Here is a 23,629-nt window from a genome sequence, read left to right on the forward strand (position 1 = left end):
TCTCTATGTACCTTGATTTCTGTCATAGGAATCTGCAGTGACTATATTTAGATGGGAATCTATTACTACGTCGATATGTGTGAGTTTGCTAAACATGATTTCATATGCAAGGGACTTTGTAGCATCATTTGTTGGTGACCGCTCTCGGGTGGCCTAGTGGTTAGAGCGTCCACCTCGGAAGCGGAAGGCCGTGGGTTCGATCCCCGGCTGAGTCATACCAAAGACTTACAACAATGGTACTAACAGCTGCCATGCTTGGCGCTCAGCATTAAGAGGTTAGTGTTAGGACTGGTCAGCCTGGTGTCAGGATAATGTGACTGGGTGGGACATCATGCTACATGTCAGCGGCATGATGCCCCAATGCTAGACGTCACTTTAAACTGTCACACTACAGACATCGTAGCAATATGACTTAAATGTTTTTAAAGCTACGTTAAAAATCCAAATCACACAAACACACACACACACATGTGTTGGTGAATGTGTGGATGGTCGAGAGGTATAAAGGTTTGTGCATGCAGGCTAGGCAATGGGTGCCATAATCTCAATAGAGTATGAATTAAAAAAATATCTAACCTGTATGATAATACTATTTCTAAGTGTGTGTGTGTGTGTGACATGGCAATAAATGATGACATGCTGCTTCCTTGATAAATTGTCATGCTATATTTTACATCATGCCCATTCCCCTACTCTGATATCATTATATACATATCATAATGGTTGTGCCAATAAGGGAAGTGACTAATCTAACACCAGACATGAAATAACAAGACATGGTTAGGGAATTGACTTACATTACATAGCAACAGAATGAAATGACAAGACTTGTTGAATAGCTTACTTTACAGGGCAAAGAACATGAAGTACCAAGACTTGAGATTTGGATTTTTAATGTGGCTTTCACAATTTTACAGTCATGTTGCTATTACATCTGCATTGTGACAGTTTATAGTGATGTCTTACATTGTGCATCATCCTGCAGACATGTATCATGTCCCACCCAGTCACATTATTCTGATGTGAGAAAGCTTGCCAGTAGCTTCTCGTGGGTCGGTGGTTCTTTCTGGGGTTTTCCCGGGTTCTTCCTCCATCATTAATACTGGCTGCCATATATGGCCTATCGTGTGCTGAAAAATGGAGTTAAACCCTACAACAACAACAACAACACATTATTCTGACACCAGGCTGACTAGTCTTAACACTAAACTCAATGCCGAGTGCCTAGTGAGGCAGCTGCTAGTAACATTTTTCTAAGTCTTTGGTATGATTCAGCTGAGGTTTGATCCCATGACCTCCTGTATAAGGCTGATGTTCTATCCACTTGTGACACAGGAGCAGTCAACTAGACTTAAGAAAGAATTATCTTACTGTACCTGTCAATACACATGAAATAATAAGACTCAGAAAATGGCTTATTTTACACAGCAGCACATGAAATAACAAGATACAGAATGTGGCTTACTTTACACAGCAACACATGAAATAACAAGATTCAGAAAGTGGCTTACTTTACCCAGCAACACATGAAATAACAAGACAGAGAATGTGGCTTACTTTACACAGCAACAGATGAAATAAGAAGACTGAGAAAGTGGCTTACTTGACATAGCAGCACATGAAATAACAAGATTCAGAAAATGGCTTACTTTACACAGCAACACATGAAATAACAAGACTCAGAAAGTGGCTTACTTTACACAGCAGCATATGAAATAAGAGGACTGAGAAAGTGGCTTACTTTACATAGCAACACATGAAATAACAAGATTCAGAAAATGGCTTACTTTACACTGCAACACATGAAATAACAAGACTCAGGAAGTGGCTTACTTTACACAGCAAGACATGAAAAAACAAGATTCAGAAAGTGGCTTACTTTACTTGGCAACATACAAGAAATAAAAAGACTCAGAAAGTGGCTTACTTTCCACAGCAACACATGAAATAAAAAGACTCAGAAAATGGCTTACTTTCCACAGCAACACATGAAATAAAAAGACTCAGAAAATGGCTTACTTTACACAGCAACACATGAAATAACAAGACTCAGGAAGTGGCTTACTTTACACAGCAAGACATGAAAAAACAAGATTCAGAAAGTGGCTTACTTTACTTGGCAACATACAAGAAATAATAAGACTCAGAAAGTGGCTTACTTTCCACAGCAACACATGAAATAAAAAGACTCAGAAAGTGGCTTACTTTACACAGCAACACATGAAATAAAAAGACTCAGAAAGTGGCTTACTTTACACAGCAACACATGAAATAAAAAGACTCAGAAAGTGGCTTACTTTACACAGCAACACATGAAATAAAAAGACTCAGAAAGTGGCTTACTTTACACAGCAACACATGAAATAAAAAGACTCAGAAAGTGGCTTACTTTCCACAGCAACACATGAAATAAAAAGACTCAGAAAGTGGCTTACTTTACACAGCAACACATGAAATAAAAAGACTCAGAAAGTGGCTTACTTTACACAGCAACACATGAAATAAAAAGACTCAGAAAGTGGCTTACTTTACACAGCAACACATGAAATAAAAAGACTCAGAAAGTGGCTTACTTTACATAGCAACACATGAAATAAAAAGACTCAGAAAGTGGCTTACTTTCCACAGCAACACATGAAAAAAGAAGACTTGGAGATGAATTGGCATGTTGTACATAATTGAAATAACAAGACTCAGTTAGGGAATTGGCTTAATTTACACAGCAACACATAAAGCAGATCACCAAATATATGAAATTGATGTGCATTCCTACAACTAATTCTGAGTTTATTTCATGATCTGATGGAAATGGCAGATACATGTTCTGATAGCCAGATCAATACGTATCTAGCACTGTATAATTACCAAATGGTTCATGTGTGAATACATATGAACACTGTATAATTACCACATGGTTCATATGTGAATATGCATCTAGCACTGTATGATTACCACATGGTTCATATGTGAATATGTATCTAGTACTGTATGATTACCACATGGTTCATATGTGAATATGCATCTAGCACTGTATAATTACCACATGGTTCATATGTGAATATGTATCTAGCGCTGTATAATTACCATGTGGTTCATATGTAAATATGTATCTAGCACTGTATGATTACCACATGGTTCATATGTGAATACGTATCTAGCACTGTATGATTACCACATGGTTCATATGTGAATATGTATAAGCACTGTATAATTACCACATGGTTCATATGTGAATATATATCTAGCACTGTATTACAACATGGTTCATGGGTGAATATGCATCTAGCACTGTATAATTACCACATGGTTCATATGTGAATACATATGAGCACTGTATAATTACCACATGGTTCATATGTGAATATTTATCTAGCACTGTATGATTACCACATGGTTCATATGTGAATACGTATCTAGCACTGTATGATTACCACATGGTTCATATGTGAATATGTATAAGCACTGTATGATTACCACATGGTTCATATGTGAATATGCATCTAGCACTGTATGATTACCACATGGTTCATAGGTGAATATGTATGTAGCACTGTATGATTACAACATGGTTCATATGTTATATATATATATATATATATATATATATATATATATATATATATATATATATATATATCTAGCACTGTATAATTACCACATGGTTCATATGGGAATATGTACTCAGACCGAATGCCTAGTATTAAAAAGCAGAATAATGTATTCATTTATAGAGGTAAGCTTTAAAGGTTTAGTTTTTCTGCAATGTTTGGTCTAGAATGGCAAATTCAGGTACTTTTGTCACCATATGAGTGTAGCTGTAGGAAAAATGTATTAGTCAGAAGAGAGACAGGTCAGAAATTCACAATTTCTACTATTTTTAGCTCTACTAGTCATAGTCCAGAACAAATTAATGGAATGGCATGTTGTACATTGTCTTTAGCACAAGTCATTACTGTTCATCTTCCTAAACCACTTGGACCATTGCCATGAAACTTGTACATTCGATCATCCTGTGGTCTGATGGTTCCAACCTAAACTACCTTGACAATGCCATGAAACTTGTACATAGGATCATCCTGTGGTCTGGTGGTTCCAACCTAAACTACTTGGACCATTGCCATGAAACTTGTATATTGAATCATCCTGTGGTCTGGTGGTTCTGTCTGAAACTACTTAGAAAATTGCCTGGAAACTTATACATTGGATCATCCTGTAGTCTGGTGGTTCTGTCCCAAACTACTTAGACAGTTGCCATGAAACCTGTACATTGAATCATCCTGTGGTCTGGTGGTTCTGTCTGAAACTACTTAGAAAATTGCCTGGAAACTTGTACATTAGATCATCCTGTAGTCTGGTGGTTCTTTCTGAAACTACTTAGACAATTGCCATGAAACCTGTACATTGGATCATCCTGTGGTCTGGTGCTTCCAACCTAAACTACTTAGACAGTTGCCATGAAACTTGTACATTGGATCATCCTGTGGTCTGGTGGTTCCATCCCAAACTACTTAGACAATTGCCATGAAACCTGTGCATTAGATCATCATGTGGTCTGGTGGTTCCATCCTTAACTACTTTGACAAGTGCCATGAAACCTGTACATTGGATCATCATGTGGTCTGTTGGTTCCATCCTAAACTACTTTGACAATTGCCATGAAACTTGTACATTGCATCATCCTGTGGTCTGGTGGTTCCGTCCTAAATGAAGGTTTTGCTGCTTGGACTTCCAGTATTGCCAATACCGGTACTACTGATTGAATGGATATATCAACATTTTCATTAAAAGACATTTTATGACAGTGCTGTCCAACCCGCGGGCTGGTTTTAAATGGCCCGCAAGAGCTCAAGCAGCAACACAGTAGTTGCTTTTCATTTTTCTGCTGCGGCCCTAGGCTTCAAGAAAAACATTTTTCAGTGGCCCGTGGAGTAAAAGAGGCTGGACAGCACTGTTTTATGATATCTAGTTGGTCATTAATCAAAATAATGCCAATCTAATATTCAATATAGTCACCATGGTGACCACCTCAGATTATTATGTAATCACTTCTTTTCCTGAAAAAAAGTCATATCACCATTGGGTTTACACTACAATAATTCACATTGGTCTTAAATTATTATGGTGCCAATCTAAAATCCAGTATGATAAACGTTGTAGTCATCTTGAAAATCTTGTCACTGTTTCCTAACAGAAAGTCCTATCAACATGGAACACTTATTATCATTGCTTGTTGTCCCAGATGAATATGCTATTGATCTGGCTTCCAGTATCACTTCCACAGTGGCCATCTTAAATATGTTATAATTGCTGCTCATTGTAAAGTCATATTGACATTTTGTTTTCTCCAGACGTTTTCTAGTTTGTTTTAAGTTAAAATGGTGCTGATCTAACCTGCATTATAGCTGTTTATTGGCTACTTTGAAAGCCTTTGATATTACTTCTCATTATAGATGGATGGTCATATTAGAATAGGGTTTTCAACTAAAGGTCTTATGATGTTGGTCTTAAATGAACATTGAGCTGGTCTGACAGCTGGTATAACCACCATGACAGCCATTTGAATTTTTTTGTTTTCATTACAATTCCTGAACAGCTTGTCATGTATATATATATACATGGTGTTTTCAGGAAATCATGACATTGACTTGATCCTTAATATAAATATTATCAGTAATGCATCCTGTTGTTTGCCACAGCGGCTTTTTATTTTAAAATCTTTTTATTGCTCAGAAATATCATGAGATGACCCTTAGCCTCATAGCATCTCTTGCTGTTTAGGCTGTTGATAAACATCTGCCAAAGGGACACAGTGCTAAGTACTCTAAACAGAACACCTGTTGACTAAATGACTCAGTGTAGTGCATGTTAAATTCATCATATGATTTATCCTATCCAATTTACCTTTTTGATACAAGAACATCTGATCTGTTTAGATGTATAATTTGTTTTCACAGGATAATTTTTATATGCTTTAAATTCTTGAGAAAACTCCTTCACCTTCAAAGCAGTAAAGTTGTGTTACCAACCGAAGCTTCTAAATCTACAGATCCATTGTGTTTTACTGCATCACTAAGTCATGCAGATTTGATAATTCTGTGACAGTTGCTGTTGCCTATATTGATATCAGAGCGTTGTGTTACCTCCTTATCCACATGATCTTTCGGAGCTCATGTGGAACTAAGGTGTCAGGAATGTCTGCTGTAGACAATCTATATCTTTTTGGCATACAGGAGGGTTGCAAGCACTGCAGCATGGTACATGTATACGTTCAGTTTGGTGGTAAGACTGATTCCTCTGTGGCCCCACACATTCCCACATAGTCTCCCTAAGGCTGAGGTGGCTGTGGCAATTCTGCTGTTGACCTCAATGTCAATGTTGAATGCTTGTGTGAGGATGCTGTCCATATGCATGAAGATGTTAATGGGCCTGGAGAGCTTTTGGCCGTCACTGGGATGCTTGGTTCAAAATATGGCTTCCCATGGGCAGGTTGGTACATGACTTTGGTCTTATTTGGTGCTGATTGTGAGGCTTTAGTTGTCGCGTGCCTCAGCAATCCTGTCCATGCGGGTCTGCATGTCTTCTTTTGAGCTGGTATTGAGGGTGCAGTCCTCAGTAAAGATGATTTTCCTGATGACTGTTTCGTTCACATTCGTGACTGCATGAAGTCATTTGGGATTAGAACAACTTACCGTCAGTCCTGTATCTAACAGGGTTTCATTTATCACTGTTTTGGAATACTTCTGCTAGCATGGCATAGACCATTATGCTGAGAGTGGGTGCACCAATGCATCCTTGTTTGATCCCGTTTGTGACTGGGAAGGCATCTGAGAGTTTGCCATCGTCCATTATGTGGGCCACCATGTCGTCCTGGAAATGATGAATGACCGTGATGAACTTGTAAGGGCGGCCAGATTTTGCCATGATTTTCCAAAGTCCATCTCCGCTGACTGTTCAATGCTTTGGTCTCTGTGTATGCAGTGGTTTTCTGCAAGCATTGTCTCTATCTCCTGGTTGTTCTCAACGAACAATCTACAAGTTTTTTAGTTTGCTATCCATAATCCTAGAGAAGCTTTTGGCAATTGAGCTATTTTTCAGCTTCATGATGTTAATTCTGTTTACAATCTTTTTACATTGGTAACGTCTCTAGGGCTGGACGTGAAGGTTGAATTTAGACACAATTAGCCTATGGTTCATCAAACAATCAGCACCACACAAACTAGATTATACTGTATTCAGTTATAATATATGGTATAGTTTACTGTTAACTTAGTGCATGCATAAAAGAAGTGATTTTATTTGCACTGCAAGAGAATGAAAATAAACTTTATATTTACACATTTGATAATTTCCTATTAAAATGTTAGTGTTCTCCTTTCTTGAATGAATGTTGTAAAATTTGATTCCAGGCTCAGTCATTCCTATGGAGATTCTTCGTATGGATGACAAATCCCTTATGTTGTACAAAGAGGCTTTGCGCGATGGAAAGGAGAAGGTTTTTAACATTCGAGTAATGGTGGTTGGGCAGTATGGTGTTGGAAAGACAACATTGACAAAGCACCTCCTTGGGCAGAAAGTTGATATATCAGAGAGGAAAAGCACCGAGGGAATCGAAGTACACAAACATTGTTGTAAAATCGATATGGACACTGGTGAATGGATAGTACAGAATGATGGTAGGCCATCATTTTCCATGAGCTTTACAATAAAAATAACACAAGAAATGTGCTATTCTTTCATAACAATGATGCAAAATTCCTATAATTCCTTGATTATTATGCAGATAGTCATTAAACTTTGGATATAGCTGAGGTAAGTTGTCTGATGTCAGCCTTCCATTGTCCATCTGTCCGTTAGCAGAAGTTCACTTTCTCTGCTCCACCTGAACTACGTGGAAGATTGACATGATCCTTTACATTACATATGCATCTCAAGTTCTAGTTGATCCTAAATGAATCTGGTGCTCCTTAGTAATATAGAATGGTTACCATAGCAGCCCTCTTGAAACAATATTGGTCTAGCTGCATTTTCTAAATGGATAGTCACATCAATTTAGGATTTTCACTGCAAGACTTATCATGATGTCTAGCTGGTCCTAAATGAAAAGTGCACCATTTGGTATCCCAAATGGCTACCACAACTGTCATCTTGAAAATGTTATTATTTCTAATACATCTGAACAAATCATAGGGGGTTTTCACCTAAGAATTCTTATGGATTCTAATTGGTATTAATAAAGTAGTGCTTAATTGATATACCATATGACCACTATGGCAGGCATTATTATTACTACTCTACGATCGAAAATCATATTAACAGTGGTATTTCCCCAAATAACTTATTATTGATGTCTAGTTGGTTCTAAATGAAAATTGTACCTGTCTATGTACAGTATGGCCATCATAGTAGCCAGCTTGAATATATTGTTATTGCTACTCCACCAGATGACTCATTATGATATCTAGTCCTGACTGAAAATAGTTGAAATTCCTTATCTCAGATATGGATGCCTCAATCGCAATTTTCACCAGCAGCTTCTCAATGGTGTCTGGTTTGTCATAATTGAAAATGGTGCTGATCTTGCATTCAGTATGGCTGCCACAATGTCTAATTTGAACATCATTTGACTCAAGAATATCAGAGACTCAACACTCAGATATGACAAGGAAGAACTGGTCTTATCTTTTTTCTGGAAAGTCTCTTTCGACAAGGGAACAACATACTCACTGATATATTATATCTTTGAACAGTGTGTGTGTATATGTGTATGCAGTTTGGATTGTTAAGGTTTTTTTAAAATTGTTCAGTCATATTGCTATGATGTCTGCAATGTGACAGCTTATAGTGATGTATAGCACAGGAGCATCGTGCAACAGACATGTTTATGCACATGTTTGAACAGGTTTATTAACGTACATATATAATTACTGGGAACAAATGCAGAACATGTGATGCTTGTGGTTTTATTTCATAAAGGATATGTTGGTGTTCAAAGCAGGTTGTGGTGTGGTAAAATCATTATACCGGGCACATATTGGTGTCAGCAGGCTGTGCCAAGTTAAAATCATGACAATATTTGAGATCCTTGTTATTTCACTCACGTGTTTATATGAATGTTTTATGAAAATTAATATTACAGCTACTAGTACTGGATTTTGCTCAACTCTGTTATTTTATTTTTTTCACCAGAACATGGAGATTAAATGGAGAGAAATTCATTGATATGTTTAGGGCCTGATGGTGTGAGTGTCAGACCTAAAAGTTCTTAGGGCATTTATTGGTGTTAGGATAAAATCTTGGATGTAGAACTTATTTGGGTTGTATGTTTAAAAGATAATGCACATTATCAGCTTCGAACAGGGCATTCCACTGACTTGAGACAGGGGTGACGCTAACCAGGTGAAGTGTGTGACTAAGTTCCCCCAAAAATGCAAAGTTCTCCTTCTTCTGTTAAGAAAGAAAAATAATTTCCCCCTGTGATATTTTACAGGAACATTGGGTGATCATAACTGTTGAGATGCTGCCTTGTCTTGGCCAGGTTAGTTCCATTGTTTTGTTGTATCTCAAGGCGACATGTAGGCATCAAGCCATCAAATAACTAGTGTTGGTATCTATTATGCCAACAAGCAAACTCTTGACAGGCATGATTTTTGATAGAAGATTGACCATTTACGCTTCCTAAGTAAGATATCAACTATTACTGCCCGATTTCTGTAAGTTATTGATGATAACAACATACAGACTTGTGTTTCTCACTGTAAACAATAGTATGTAAATATCATTTTGTGTTTTAAGAATAGAATTAGTGATGTGAACATCTTAACTTCCATGTATACATCATCTTCTACATAAAATTAGTTTGAAACGATAAGTGAACCAGTCATGGGGAGTAATGGTGGACATCACTGTGTCTCAGAAGGTATCACTTTATTTGATTGTTTACATTAATTAATAGGCAAATATATTCAGGAACAGATACAATTCATAGAAATAAGTCTCTAAATAGTATGATATTGGAGATTTAGCTTTTAAATGCAATTAAGTTGGTCAGAAACGTAGAGCAATGCTGGAATATTCAAGAGGCGCTGTAAGGTCAAAGATGTTTTTTGTCACCACTCCTTTTTGTGAAAACACCAAAAATAAACCTAACCATACTGATCTTTGAACGGCAACTTTTTGAAAAGTTTCTCTATAACTTCATGTCTAGTCTTCTTTAGCACGTCTTTGGGATACAACACTTCCGTTCTAAATCATACATTAGGTTGGAATGTTTATACAGCGGTGTAGAGTATGACTGATGAAATGCAAAGACAGTACAAGGCAATTAGTATAGAGTCTTTTGGAGGGTCATATTTTAAACCATAACTTAACTTGTTTAAATGGGGGTAGAGGAGGAATTTTCCCATTTTTTCTGAGAAAATCGGTTGCCAGTGTCACTGTTCTTCAGCCTTGCATAGTAGCAAAATATAATGCAATCTTGAGTTTAATCACCATCATGGCAACTCCATGACTTGAGATTGCAACAGTTAGATCCAAGGTTGTATGATCAGCTACTGATATTACTCAATGAATTTCCCAACTAGTAAATAATAATAGTAAATAATAATAATAACTTGTATTCAGTCATGCTTAGAATCATCTCACATAGTATTAGAATGTACAGTATTAATGTTAGTGATAATGAAATGTGTGAACAACCGAAGCAAGTGCAATATTGGATATTTAAAACAAGGTGTTTATCATAAAGTCCTATTATCTCGTTAAGACCAAAAAATTTATGCTTATTTTCTGTTAAGATTTGGGTAGAAAAGAAAGTTTTCTTGTTCTGTCTAGTCAAATAGAAGTTGTTTGAGATTGCATGAAGTCTGTACAGTAGCAGTGGGATGAAGTTTTGGACTTCCAGTGTTTGTCTGACCGTATGAAGTTAAGTCAAGTCTGCCTTAGATATAAAGAGAAGAAATTTAAAAGAATCCTTACAAAAAAATCTAGTATGGGATAGGAATGCTGATGATTTGACCAAAGGGAATCTGGTTCAGAAATGTATTTTTTCAGAAGTATTTATTTTAATGTGAGAAGAATGTTCATGTTTCTTGTAGCAACGGCTTGGGTCTGCCATGCATTTTGATGATGCCTCAGGCCCTGGAAGAAAGGTACCAGCTCATGTTGCGAAATTACATCATTTGACCTTAATGAGTTAAACATTTCAGCCTTATGTTTTGGGTTGTGTAGCTGTTAGGTAATGAAGAGTGTGGGATTCTGTTATGAACTTCAGAGACTGGAGTAAAACTCTTCAGATGATCTGGCGTTGTTTTGACCTTTATACATGAGAACTGTATCATTAGCACTACTGGTTATGGGAAGCATTTGTCATTGGTCCATTAGCACAAGTGTGAAATTGCCACTTCTCCTAATTGCGACTTGGAGTTTTGCTTTTGAAACACGTTCATCCATAAGGTATAGGTAGTCCTAAATTAAAATAAACTTACTCAGATGTCAGATATGGCTTCCATGGTGACCATCCTGAAAATCTTGTTTATGACTATGGTTAGTGAATGGATGCTCATGTCATCATAAGGTTTTCACTAATAGACCTTTTGTGATTACTAGTTGAAACTAAATTCATCCAGTGGCAGTTATGACAAAAATGTGTCATATTTCCACATTAACAGTTTGTCCTTTGAACATGGGTTTTCCACTAAATAACTTGTTATGATATATATATATATATATATATCTATCTATCTATCTATCTATATATATATATATATATATATATATATATATATATATATATATATATATATATATCTATATATATATATATATATATCAAATTGGATAATTGGTCCAACGTGAAGATCTGACCGCTCCGGTGGCCTAGTGGTTAGAGCGTCTGCCTCAGATGCTGGAGGTTGTGGGTTCGATCCCCAGCCGAGTCATATCAAAGACCTTATAAAAATGGTACTTACAGCTGCCTCGCTTGGTGCTCAGCATTAAGAGGTCAGTCTTAGGACTGGTTGGCCTGGTGTCAGGATAATGTGACTGGGTGGGACAAGATGCTGCATGTCTGCAGCATGATGCCCCAGTACTAGACATCACTATAAACTGTCACATTGCAGACATCGTAGCGAAATAACTGAAAAATTATTGAAGCTATGTTAAAAATCCAAAACACACACACACCTATGAGAAGATGGTGCCATCTGGCATATGATACTGTAGCTAGCAGACATTTGAAAAATCTTGTAGTTACTACTAGTTAAGGGGCTCCGAGTGGTCTAAAGTGCTCACCGTTACGGATTACTGCCATCTCACCTCTGTCTGCGTGAGTTCAAGTCTCAGGCTTGGCTAACGTTGGTACATGAGAAAGTCTGCCAGTAGCTAATCATGGGTTGGTGGTTCTTCCCTGGATTTTCCAGTGTTCTTCCTCCACCAATTATACTGGCCGCCATATATAGCCTATCTTGAGCTGAAAAATGGCATTAAACCCTACAACGACAAAAACTACTAGTTAATGGATGGCCATGTCAACATGAGGTTTTCACTAGACGACTCTCTATGATTCATGGTCTATCCTAATATGGCTGCCAAGGTGGACTTCTTGAAAATCTTAATGGTTCTACACCAGAATGGAAGGTTGTAAAAGACTATGCTTTCACTAAAGTATTTCTTATGATGTCTAGTTGGTCATGAATGAACGTCTTGCTGCTAATGCATATCCAGTATAGATGCTATCATGAAAATCATTTGTTATCACACTTCCTCCTGCCATTTTGAAATGTTGGTATCACTACTCCTGAACAGAAAGGTATATTTGCATAGGGTTTTCACTAAAAGACTTCTTTCAATATCTACTTTGTCCTAGATAAATATGATGCAAATTAACCAACCTACTATGGCCACCGTGGCAACCATCTTGAAAATATTGGTATCACTGCTCCAGAACAGAAAGTTATTTTGACATAGGGCTAAATACTTCTTTTAACTTTACCCTAAATTAAAGTGGTACTGATCTGACATCCAATATGACAGTCATCTTAAGAATTTACCATATTTACTCAGATTGTCATATGAACATGGGGGTTTCACTAAATTACTTTTCATGGTGCCTAGTTGGTCCTATGTGAAAATGGTGCCCATGTGTCATTCACTGGGGTTTTCACTAGAAGACTCTATGATTTCTAGCTGGTCCTAACTGTGATGAACTCATCCACTATGGCAGCCATCTTGAAAGTCTTGTTATCACACTCACACACTCATGAATGGTCATATCAACATAGAGTTTTCACTAATTAATTTCATATGATGTATAGTTGGCCCAATCTGAAAATGGTGCCTCTCTGATGTAAGTGTTACTACCGCAACAGCCATCTTGAAAATTTACTAATCGCTACTTCTTCAGCAAGAATTGTTATATCAACATCGGATTTTTACTCCGAGACATGATGTCCAGTTTGTCTTAAATTAAACTGGTGCAGATCTGACATCCAATCGAAGTTTTTGTTGGCCCAAAATGAAATGGTACTGCTCAAATATTGCTGCCATGGTGGACGTCTTGCAAATTTTACCACTTCTCTTCAATTAATGGTTATATAAACAGTATCATATCACTAAAACATTTCTTATGATATATAGCTGGTCATAAATAAAAATCTTGCCACTAAAGCACATCTAGCATGGCTGCTACACCAGCAGTCTTGAAAATCAGACATGGCTGCCATAGTGGCCAGTTTGAAAATAATGTTTGAAAGATTTCTTCAGAATTGATGATCATTTCAGCATTGGGTTTTCACTAAAATGCTTCTTTTAAAGCTTGTTTGTCTCTTAAGTAAAAATGGCACTGATGTGATGACCAGAATTTGTCCATCATGCAATGTTGTTTGTGCTACTCCTGAGATGTGCTAAGACTCTATGGTCTTAAAATAAATAGCAGAAAAAGTGAAACCAACAAATTTGTTATAATTTGACAAATATCGTATTGCCCCAGAATTCAGTGTGAACATTTAGATGGAAACTTCAGTGTTCAGTTCTATCACATGTAGAAACATAAAATGTTCTGAGTGAATTCCATATCTTGAATGTGCTGACTTTCCAGTAGCCCTCATGTGCAGACTTTCCAGTAGCTCTTAATGAGCTGACTTTCCAATAGCCCTTAATGTGCTGACTTTCCAGTAGCCCTTAATGAGCTGTTGTGCCAGTAATTTTAAGTTGTCGCTAGAATTTAGAGCACTTTATAATTCCATTGAATAAGTTAAATAAATGATTCCTCTCAAATTATAACTGAACCCAACTAAATTACTGATTTGAATGAATAATTATTTACTTCATCCACCTAATATACAGATTCTCAACTGACGTATGACACAATAACATACTCTGGAACAAGGCCAGTGGATATGTCCTTCAAATTTGTAGGCAAGGTCAGGTCTGCTTGCTCAAAGTTGTAGCAAATAACCTTACAAAAATCAGGTAGACCATACTTTGTTTCCAAGGTAATTCTATTTACACATAGTTGAATGTCCATCAGCTGTGAAGTTACTGACCTTGACTCTTAATGATGTCATCCCACTGCAATGGGATACACCTAAAACAAAACAGAATGAATAATTTATATACAATACTACAAATGAAACAGATACTATACACAACCTGCATGTGGGTATTTCAGTATGTCAGATACATTGTATCTTACCAGATTCGAAAACTAGAAATTTACAGTTGTTACAGTTCTGTCGCATTATGACTACACTATATGCAAAAGTAGAACGAGTAAAGTGTTGTTCATCCAAAGATGAAAGATGTATAAGGATTTTATTAGTAGGCAGGGAGGCGATGTTAGTGCCACATCATGTACTGTGATTGATCACTCACTCACTCAAATCACTTGTATGCTCATTCATGACAAATACATACATGGGTCAGACATACTTTTCTTTTCATCATCAGAGTGGTCCAACTACTGGCCTGCATGTGATTTTCCTTGGCTCTGCTCATTCAAATGTTCATTATCCAGTTATATGATTATTACTATACATTATTATTATTATTATTATTATTATTGGTCCTTGGGGTTATACTGCTTTTATTTGGTATATGTTACGGAGCATACATATTTGGGGCCAACGGTGGCAGAGTGGTCTAATGCACATCCCTTTACTGCCATCTCATATCAGTCTGCGTGGGTTTGATCTTGGGCTTGGCCAATATGGTTGTATAAGAAAGCTTGGCAGTAGCTTCCAATAGGACAATGGTTCTTATCAGGCTTTTATCAGATTCAAAACTGCATTAAAAAATTGCATTAAACCTAAACAACAACATAAATTTACATGGTATGAAAACTGGTTAATCATTTCAGTAACAACTATTATGTAACCAATTAAGTATTTATCAGTTTATTTTTTGACTGGAAAATGTATAACATAAAAAGAAGTATCAAAATTTATAACAACCTCAGTCTAATAGAAATTGCTGTTGTGTTACCAAGGTAGTGTTTTATGCAAGTATTTGTAACTAATGTAAAATCTTGCATTAGATTAGTATTATATGTTATGCAGAGACAAAGTAAACAATACTCAGTGAGATAATTGATAACTTTATTTGGCTATAAAACATTTTATCTTCCTTTTGTTTTTCAAGATTCTGATCAGCTGACTCGCCTTCAACGTATTGTAAAGCTCCTGACTAATAAAACAGAGAGGTCAGAGGTCAGTAGTGAGCAGGGAGAGCATGGAGAAATCATTTATCAAAATGATTTTATTGACAGTGATGAGGATGATATAACATCCAGCACAAATGTCATCTATCACAATGATTTCAGTGATATCGAAGATGATGACATGCCAACCAGTCCAGAGTCAGACATTCACCAAAACGTTGATGTAAACTCCCAAGCACTGGAGGCGAGTCATGATGCCATTCTTGACAGTGGAAAACCTGAAAGCAGTATAGGTGATGCAACAATGGAATTCCTTCAGTTGGTCAATGAGAAGGCAGACGAACTAAAAAAGAATTTAGAAGAGTATGCAGCATTGGCAATATGGGATTTTGCAGGCCAATATGTATTCTACACTACACACCAGACATTTCTTACACACCGTGCGATATACCTCTTGGTTACCAATCTCAGTCAACAATTCACAGATCTTGTGAGAGATGATGATTGTTACTTTGATACAGACGGATTAAAATTGAATCAAGTTCAAGGTAATGTTGATCAACATACAGAGACAAAACTAGTTTCCAGTATTGTTTGGACAAACATTTTAATGAACATTGAATGTATTGATACAAACAATTTGCTGTTCCAGACTAGAAAATATCTACAAAAAATCCTGCTAAATGTTTAAAATATTTGCCCCATGACCCTTATGGAGAGTTGAGTTTGCCTAGAATATGAGAACATGATCTACAGTGAAAGTTATAAATTCCGGTTAACTACAAAGAAGAATATGGCAAGAATAACTATTATTTCTTAATACATCAATATTAATTCTTAGTAAAATGCAAACAGATGCCCTGATGTGTGTCAATCCACCGGAAAAACCTAATTGATACATGTTATTTGTCATGTATTCCAAGTATGGCCTCAATTTCTCTTTATGAATCTTACTCTAAGAAAGAATAAAATAAAAATAAAAAAGTTGTTTGCTTCAGCACTCACTGATTTCTGAATCATGGTCAGGAACTAGGTCAGCATTAGATACAAAGTTTCTATTATTAGTGTTTACAAAAGGAGTCACATGAAACTGAACTGAATTTCTGGAAAATTAATTTCTGGAAAATGTCAAATCCAGTAAATACAATTACATTACAATAGCACATAATGGAATAAAAATATTTTAATACTAACAAACAAACAATTAAATTAAATCAAATATAAATTAAATCAAATATGCATAACAAAAACTAATCCAGAGAAAATAAATGATTATGAAGACCTTGGTTGCTATTTGAATGCATGTTTTCTTCTAGAGTACAGTAATTTGAATTCATATTTTCTTCTAGCGTAATGGAATATATATATATATATATATATATATATATATATATATATATATATATATATATATATATATATACATAATTATACTATAATTATAGAACTGATTATTTTGTAGGAGTGCAGGCTAAAAGAATGATGCACTTGTCTGTAGATGGACCACTGTGTTATGCAGTATAAAATTAATTATTATTATCATTAATGTCTGTCTTTGATCCTTTGCAGAACTGGTTGAAGTTTGGCTCAATTCAATACATTGCTGTGCATCATCCCAGGCAGATGGTTCCCAAGTTACATCCCCTGCAGGTGGCATCACTGTGACTTCCACTGCAACTGGAATCACAATGACTTCAACTGCAGCTGGCATCATGATGACATCACCAGCAACTGGCATCACAATGACATCCCCTGCAACTGGCATTACATTTACATCTGCTGCAGCTGGCAGAACAGTGAATTCCACTGCAGCTGGCAGAACAGTGACTTCCACTGCAGCTGGTATCATGGTGACATCACCAGCAACTGGCATTACATTTACATCTGCTGCAGCTGGCAGCACAGTGAATTCCATTGCAGCTGGCAGAACAGTGACTTCCACTGCATCTGGCATCATGGTGACATCACCAGCAACTGGCATCACATTTACATATCCTGCAGCTGGCACAACATTGACTTTTTCCACTGCAGTTGGCAGCACAATGACATCTGCAACAGCTTCCAGCACAGGGGCATCTCCAGCAATGGGCATCACTGTTACATCCTCATCAGCTGATACCATAGTGACATCCCCTGGAGCTAGTACCTCAGTGACAACTCCAGATGTTGGCATCCCATCTGCCCCACCTGTGATTCTTGTTGGTACACATGTGGATAAAATACAAGAGGTAGATATAAATGTTATTTAAAATGCATTAGTTTTTCTTATTCTGCTTACATTGCCTTTGTGGTCTGTTGTATCAGCTATAAAAGTTGTACTGCTTACATTGCCCATGTAGTTTGATGTATATATATATATATATATATATATATATATATATATATATATATATATATATATATATATATATATATATATATATTCAGTGTGCATAGATTGCAAGTTTGGTTTGCTGTGTCATCATTAAAACTTGTTACGAAACAGTAAAGCCATGAGTGACTCGGTAGGCTATTAAATACAAGTCTGTTATTACCAAAGGTGATGTTTCTCTTTATTTGAACCATACAATGGTATCAATGTATTTTGCACATTACCAAACCTCATGTTGCCTTTCTGAAGCACTTTTTCTCTCCTTGCAACTCCTTTCAAAACCTGATTCGTATTCATTGTCCAGTTTCCAAGCTGGCTCACAATAAAAGAGATAAACCACTGCTTTATCACGACCTTCGTATATGCTTGTCAGTACCACATTGATCTGAAACCTTAAAAGTTTTCTAACCAAACATCCCATCTACTGTCCAATGTGGACTGCATGCTGAACTGATCCATCTAAAAAATGATTGATCTAGTAATGCTTATGAGAGATGCCTCGAGCCTCCCATACGTATAAAAACTGAATTCACTTGGGCATTGCAATCAATGTGTTATCTTCTCCCTCGACATCACCACACTGCTGCTGTGCATTTTAGTGGACTTTGCTGTTTGTGGCAACTAATCTCAACAATTAACTTTTTCACAGTTCTAATCAAGTGAAGTGGGTTTGGAGTTTGTGAAACTGAGACATGGTCTCATCAAATCAGTCTATGTTATATGTTTGCTGCGCATTACCTGTATCAGAATTTATAAAAATAGGCCTTGTACTAACCCATTCTTATGTTGCTCAAAGTGGTTGATAGATTAGTGTTGTAATTCTCAAATGGCTAATAGAATACTTTGTATTAGGTTACACATTGTTGTGTTTATCAAATGGCTGATTCTTACAGTGATGTGTTACTGAAATGGTAGATAGGTTACACAGATTTGTATTTCTCAAATTGCTGATAGGTTGACATTGATACATATATTATGTTGCATAATATTATATTAATCTAGTGTAGACAGAAGCAATTATTTACCTCAATGTATTAAGAGCCATTACACCCTAAATATCATTGTAATCTTGTTGCAATCCTACTTCCATAACAGCTTCTATTGTATTTACTTAACTGACACATGTAAGATGTCTTTGCAATCCTACTTCCATAACAGCTTCTATTGTATTTACTTAATTGGCACATGTAAGATGTCTTTGCAATCCTACTTTCATAACAGCTTCTATTGTATTTACTTAATTGACACATGTAAGATGTCTTTGCAGTCTTACTTCCAAACCAACTTAGAGTGTATTTACTTCAATGACACATGATGTCTTTGCAGGGGTATTTCCATAACAGCTTCTAGTGTATTTACTTAATTGACATTTGTAAGATGTCTTTGCAGTCCTACTTCCATACCAGCTTTTAGTATATTTACTTCACTGACATGTGTAAGATGTCTTTGCAGCCCTACTTCCATACCAGCTTTTAGTATATTTACTTCATTGACATGTGTAAGATTCTTTGCAGCCCTACTTCCATAACAACTTTAAGTATGTCCCATGCTATAAGTAGCTCTCAGTATATCCCATACTATACATAGCTCTAAGTACATCCCATACTATACATAGCTCTAAGTACATCCCATGCTATACATAGCTCTAAGTACATCCCATACTATACATAGCTCTAAGTACATCCCATACTATACATAGCTCTCAGTACATCCCATGCTATACATAGCTCTAAGTACATCCCATGCTATACATAGCTCTAAGTACATCCCATGCTGTACATAGCTCTAAGTACATCCCATGCTATACATAGTTCTCAGTACATCCCATGCTATACATAGCTCTAAGTACATCCCATGCTATACATAGTTCTCAGTATGTCCCATGCTATACGTAGCTCTCAGTATATCCCATACTATACATAGCTCTAAGTACATCCCATGCTATACATAGTTCTCAGTACATCCCATGCTATACATAGCTCTCAGTACATCCCATGCTGTACATAGCTCTAAGTACATCCCATGCTATACATAGTTCTCAGTACATCCCATGCTATACATAGCTCTCAGTACATCCCATGCGATACATAGCTCCAAGTACATCCCATGCTATACATAGTTCTCAGTACATCCCATGCTATACATAGCTACCAGTACATCCCATGCTATACATAGCTCTCAGTACGTCCAATGCTATACATAGCTCTAAGTTTGTCCCTGCTATACTTAACTCTCAGTACATCCCATGCTATATATAGCTCTCAGTACATCCGATGCTATACATAACTCTAAGTACATATCATGCTATACATTGCTCTCAGTATGTCCCATGCTATACATAGCTCTAAGTACATCCCATGCTATACATAACTCTCAGTACATCCCATGCTATACATAGCTCTCAGTACATCCCATGCTATACATAGCTCTCAGTACATCCCATACTATACATAGCTCTCAGTATGTCCCATACTATACATAGCTCTCAGTATGTCCCATGCTATACATAGCTCTAAGTATGTCCCATGCTATACATAGCTCTCAGTACATCCCATACTATACATAGTTCTTAGTACATCCCATGCTATACATAGCTACCAGTAGATCCCATGCTATACATTGCTCTCAGTATGTCCCATGCTATACATAGCTCTAAGTACATCCCATGCTATACATAACTCTCAGTACATCCCGTGCTATTCATAGCTCTAAATATGTCCCATGCTATACATAGCTCTCAGTACATCCCATACTATACATAGCTCTCAGTATGTCCCATGCTATACATAGCTCTAAGTATGTCCCATGCTATACATAGCTCTCATTACATCCCATGCTATACATAGCTGTAAGTATGTCCCATGCTATACATAGCGCATTCCGATTTTATGTCCTTTCTTTGCAGGATAAGCGAAAAGAAGTCATCAGAATGTATTTCCCACAGATTTGCCAGATTTTGAATGATAAGCCAACTTTACGTCATGTGGCAACATTTTTTGCCATTGATAACACCCAGCATGAACCTCAGTTGCAAGCATTGAAAGACAGGATTTTCCAGTTGGCTAAAGAGCAGCCATATTGGGGTGAGGAAGTGCCGACCAGTTGGCTACCAATGGAAGAGGCACTAATGAAGCTTAAATCTGCTGGAAAAAAGGTAAAATAATAGAAAATAATACTGCAGAAATGTACAGCTAACCAAGCTTATAACTTGCTTTTGTCATATATCATTCATCCTGCTTATTCATCAACATGTTATGCCCCCACTATTTGCAGATGGGACATATTGATATGTAAGTGTCTGACTGTCGTTATATATTTCTGCACATCTGTCTGTTGCAGTGAAAACAAACACCCTTCAGTGTGCTTTCTTGAGGCAGATTTATTTTTATGGTTAATAATCTTTAGAACTTATTATAACAAAATCATCCTGGGAAATAGCACTAGGAATTATTAAGAGCAACAAGTGGCAATAAAAAGGGCCAAGATGATGTACTAACAGGCACACAAAGGAAGCACTATGAGGAAGAACTTACAGGCAATCTGAGGAAGAACTAATGGGCATTCAGAGGAAGCACTGTGAGGAAGAACTTACAGGCACTCAGAGGAATCACTATGAGGAAGAACTTACAGGCACTCTGATGAAGCACTATGAGGAAGAACTTACAGGCACTCTGAAGAAGAACTTACAGGCACTCTGAAGAAGAACTAACATGCACTCAGGAAGCAATATGAGGCAGAACTTACAGGCACTCAGAGGAAGAACTTACAGGTACTCAAAGATTGCACTTTGAGGAACTTACAGGCACTCTGAGGAAGCACTTTGAGGAAGAACTTACAGGCAGCCTGAGGAAGAACTAACAGGCACTCAGAGGAAGCACCATGAGGAAGAACTTACAGGCACTATGAGGAAGAAAATACAAGCACTCTGAGGGTGTGTGTGTGTGTTACTTGGGTTTTTAACGTAGCTTTTAACAATTTTTCAGTCATGTCACTACAATGTCTGCAGTGTGGCAGTATATAGTGATGTCTAACATTGGGGCATCATGCCACTGACATGTGGCATGATGTCCCACCCAGTCACAGTATCCTATCACCAGGCCGACCAGTCCTACACTAATGCTGAGCACCAAGCGAGGCAGTTGTTTGTACCATTTTCGTAAGTCTCTGGTATGACTCGGCCAGGGATTGAACCCACATCCGAGGCGGACACTCTAACCACTAAGCCACCGAAGCGGTTGTCACTCGGAGGAAGAACTAACAGGCACTTTGAGGAAGCACTATAAGGAAGAACTTACAAGGATGCTGAGGAAGAACTAACAGGCACTCAGATGATGCACTTTAAGGAAGATTTTACTGGCACTCTGAGGAAGAATCAACAGGCACTCTGAGGAAGCACTTTGAGGAAGAACTTGTAGGAAGTCTGATGAAGCACTATGAGGAAGAACTTACAGGCACTCTGAGGAAGAACTAACAGGCACCCAGAGGAAGAACTTACAGGCACTCTGAGGAAGAACTAACAGGCACCCAGAGGAAGAACTTACAGGCACCCAGAGGAAGAACTAACAGGCACCCAGAGGAAGAACTAACAGGCACTTTGAGGAAGCACTAATGAGGAAGAACATACAGGCATTATGAGTAAGAACGTACAGATACACTGAGGAAAAACTAGCAGGCACTCAGAGGAAGCATTAAAAGGAAGCAATAATAATAATAAGTAGCTATCAAAGCACTTAATAAAGAAGATAAAATTTCTTTTTATTTATATGGATTAAAAAATCTCATTTTTATCATGATACCTGCAACCCAAAAAGTGAAGAAAAGCAACTCAGTATGCAGTGTGCTAAGACTGCAAGCATTATCAATCTTTGTGGAAGTTTTATCAACACCTTTATTGCTAAAGTACAAAAGTGAAGAAGATTATGGTCATATGTTCCGTAAGTGCACACTATAAATTTGTCATCCAGCTGTTGAGACTTACTCACATTGAAAAGATTATATACAGTAAATAAATAATAATTAATAGTATGTGAACAAATTGAAGCAAGTAAATATGTATGATTTAGTTCAGGTATGAAACTTTTTGACAAACAACCATCAGTGATAAAGTATCATTAATTCCTACTTGATATAAACTGAAATAATGAAGTCCTATTTGTTACAGCAGTCTAATGTAGCAGTCCAGATGTGACCAAATGTTCTTTAATAGCATATGAGTTATTCTGGCTCAGATCCAATATAGACCATGATCAGATGTTCTTTAATTGCAAATGAGCTTTTCTGGCTTAGATTGGTGGCCTTGAGTGGCTGAATGGTCTAAATTGCTCACCCTTATGGCCATGATTAAATGTTCTTCAATCCCATTCTGGCCAAGACCTGATCCAGGCCATAATTAAATGTTCCTTAATCCCATTTTGGCTCAGACCCGACACAGGCCATGATTAAATGTTCTTTAATCCAATTCTGGCTCAGACCCGATACAGGCCATGATTAAATGTTCTCTAATCCCATTGTGGCTGATACAGGCCATGAATAAATGTTCTTTAATCCAATTCTGGTTCACATCTTTAATCATATTTTGGCTCAGGTCCAACACAGACCATGACTAA

The 23,629-nt window shown here is 37.0% G+C and overlaps 2 protein-coding genes across 2 annotated transcripts in view; both read left to right on the top strand.

Annotated features, from left to right (window-relative positions):
* The window catches only part of LOC149789843 (uncharacterized), a 102,369-nt gene extending 85,193 nt beyond the window's left edge, over nt 1-17,176 (top strand). Inside the window, exons 6-8 of the mRNA XM_089973137.1 lie at nt 7,407-7,673; nt 15,634-16,200; nt 17,115-17,176. Of these exons, the coding sequence (XP_089829263.1) occupies nt 7,407-7,673; nt 15,634-16,200; nt 17,115-17,176 (896 nt within the window). The remainder of the gene's footprint in view (nt 1-7,406; nt 7,674-15,633; nt 16,201-17,114) is intronic.
* The window catches only part of LOC149789844 (uncharacterized), an 80,658-nt gene continuing 74,202 nt past the window's right edge, over nt 17,174-23,629 (top strand). Inside the window, exons 1-2 of the mRNA XM_089971834.1 lie at nt 17,174-17,880; nt 20,929-21,177. Coding sequence (XP_089827960.1) covers nt 17,341-17,880; nt 20,929-21,177 — 789 coding nt within the window. The 5' untranslated portion in view covers nt 17,174-17,340. The remainder of the gene's footprint in view (nt 17,881-20,928; nt 21,178-23,629) is intronic.

Source organism: Sinohyriopsis cumingii, chromosome 10 (genome assembly GCF_028554795.1).
Source record: "Sinohyriopsis cumingii isolate HCF-2022 chromosome 10, ASM2855479v2, whole genome shotgun sequence".
NCBI classification, from domain to species: domain Eukaryota; kingdom Metazoa; phylum Mollusca; class Bivalvia; order Unionida; family Unionidae; genus Sinohyriopsis; species Sinohyriopsis cumingii.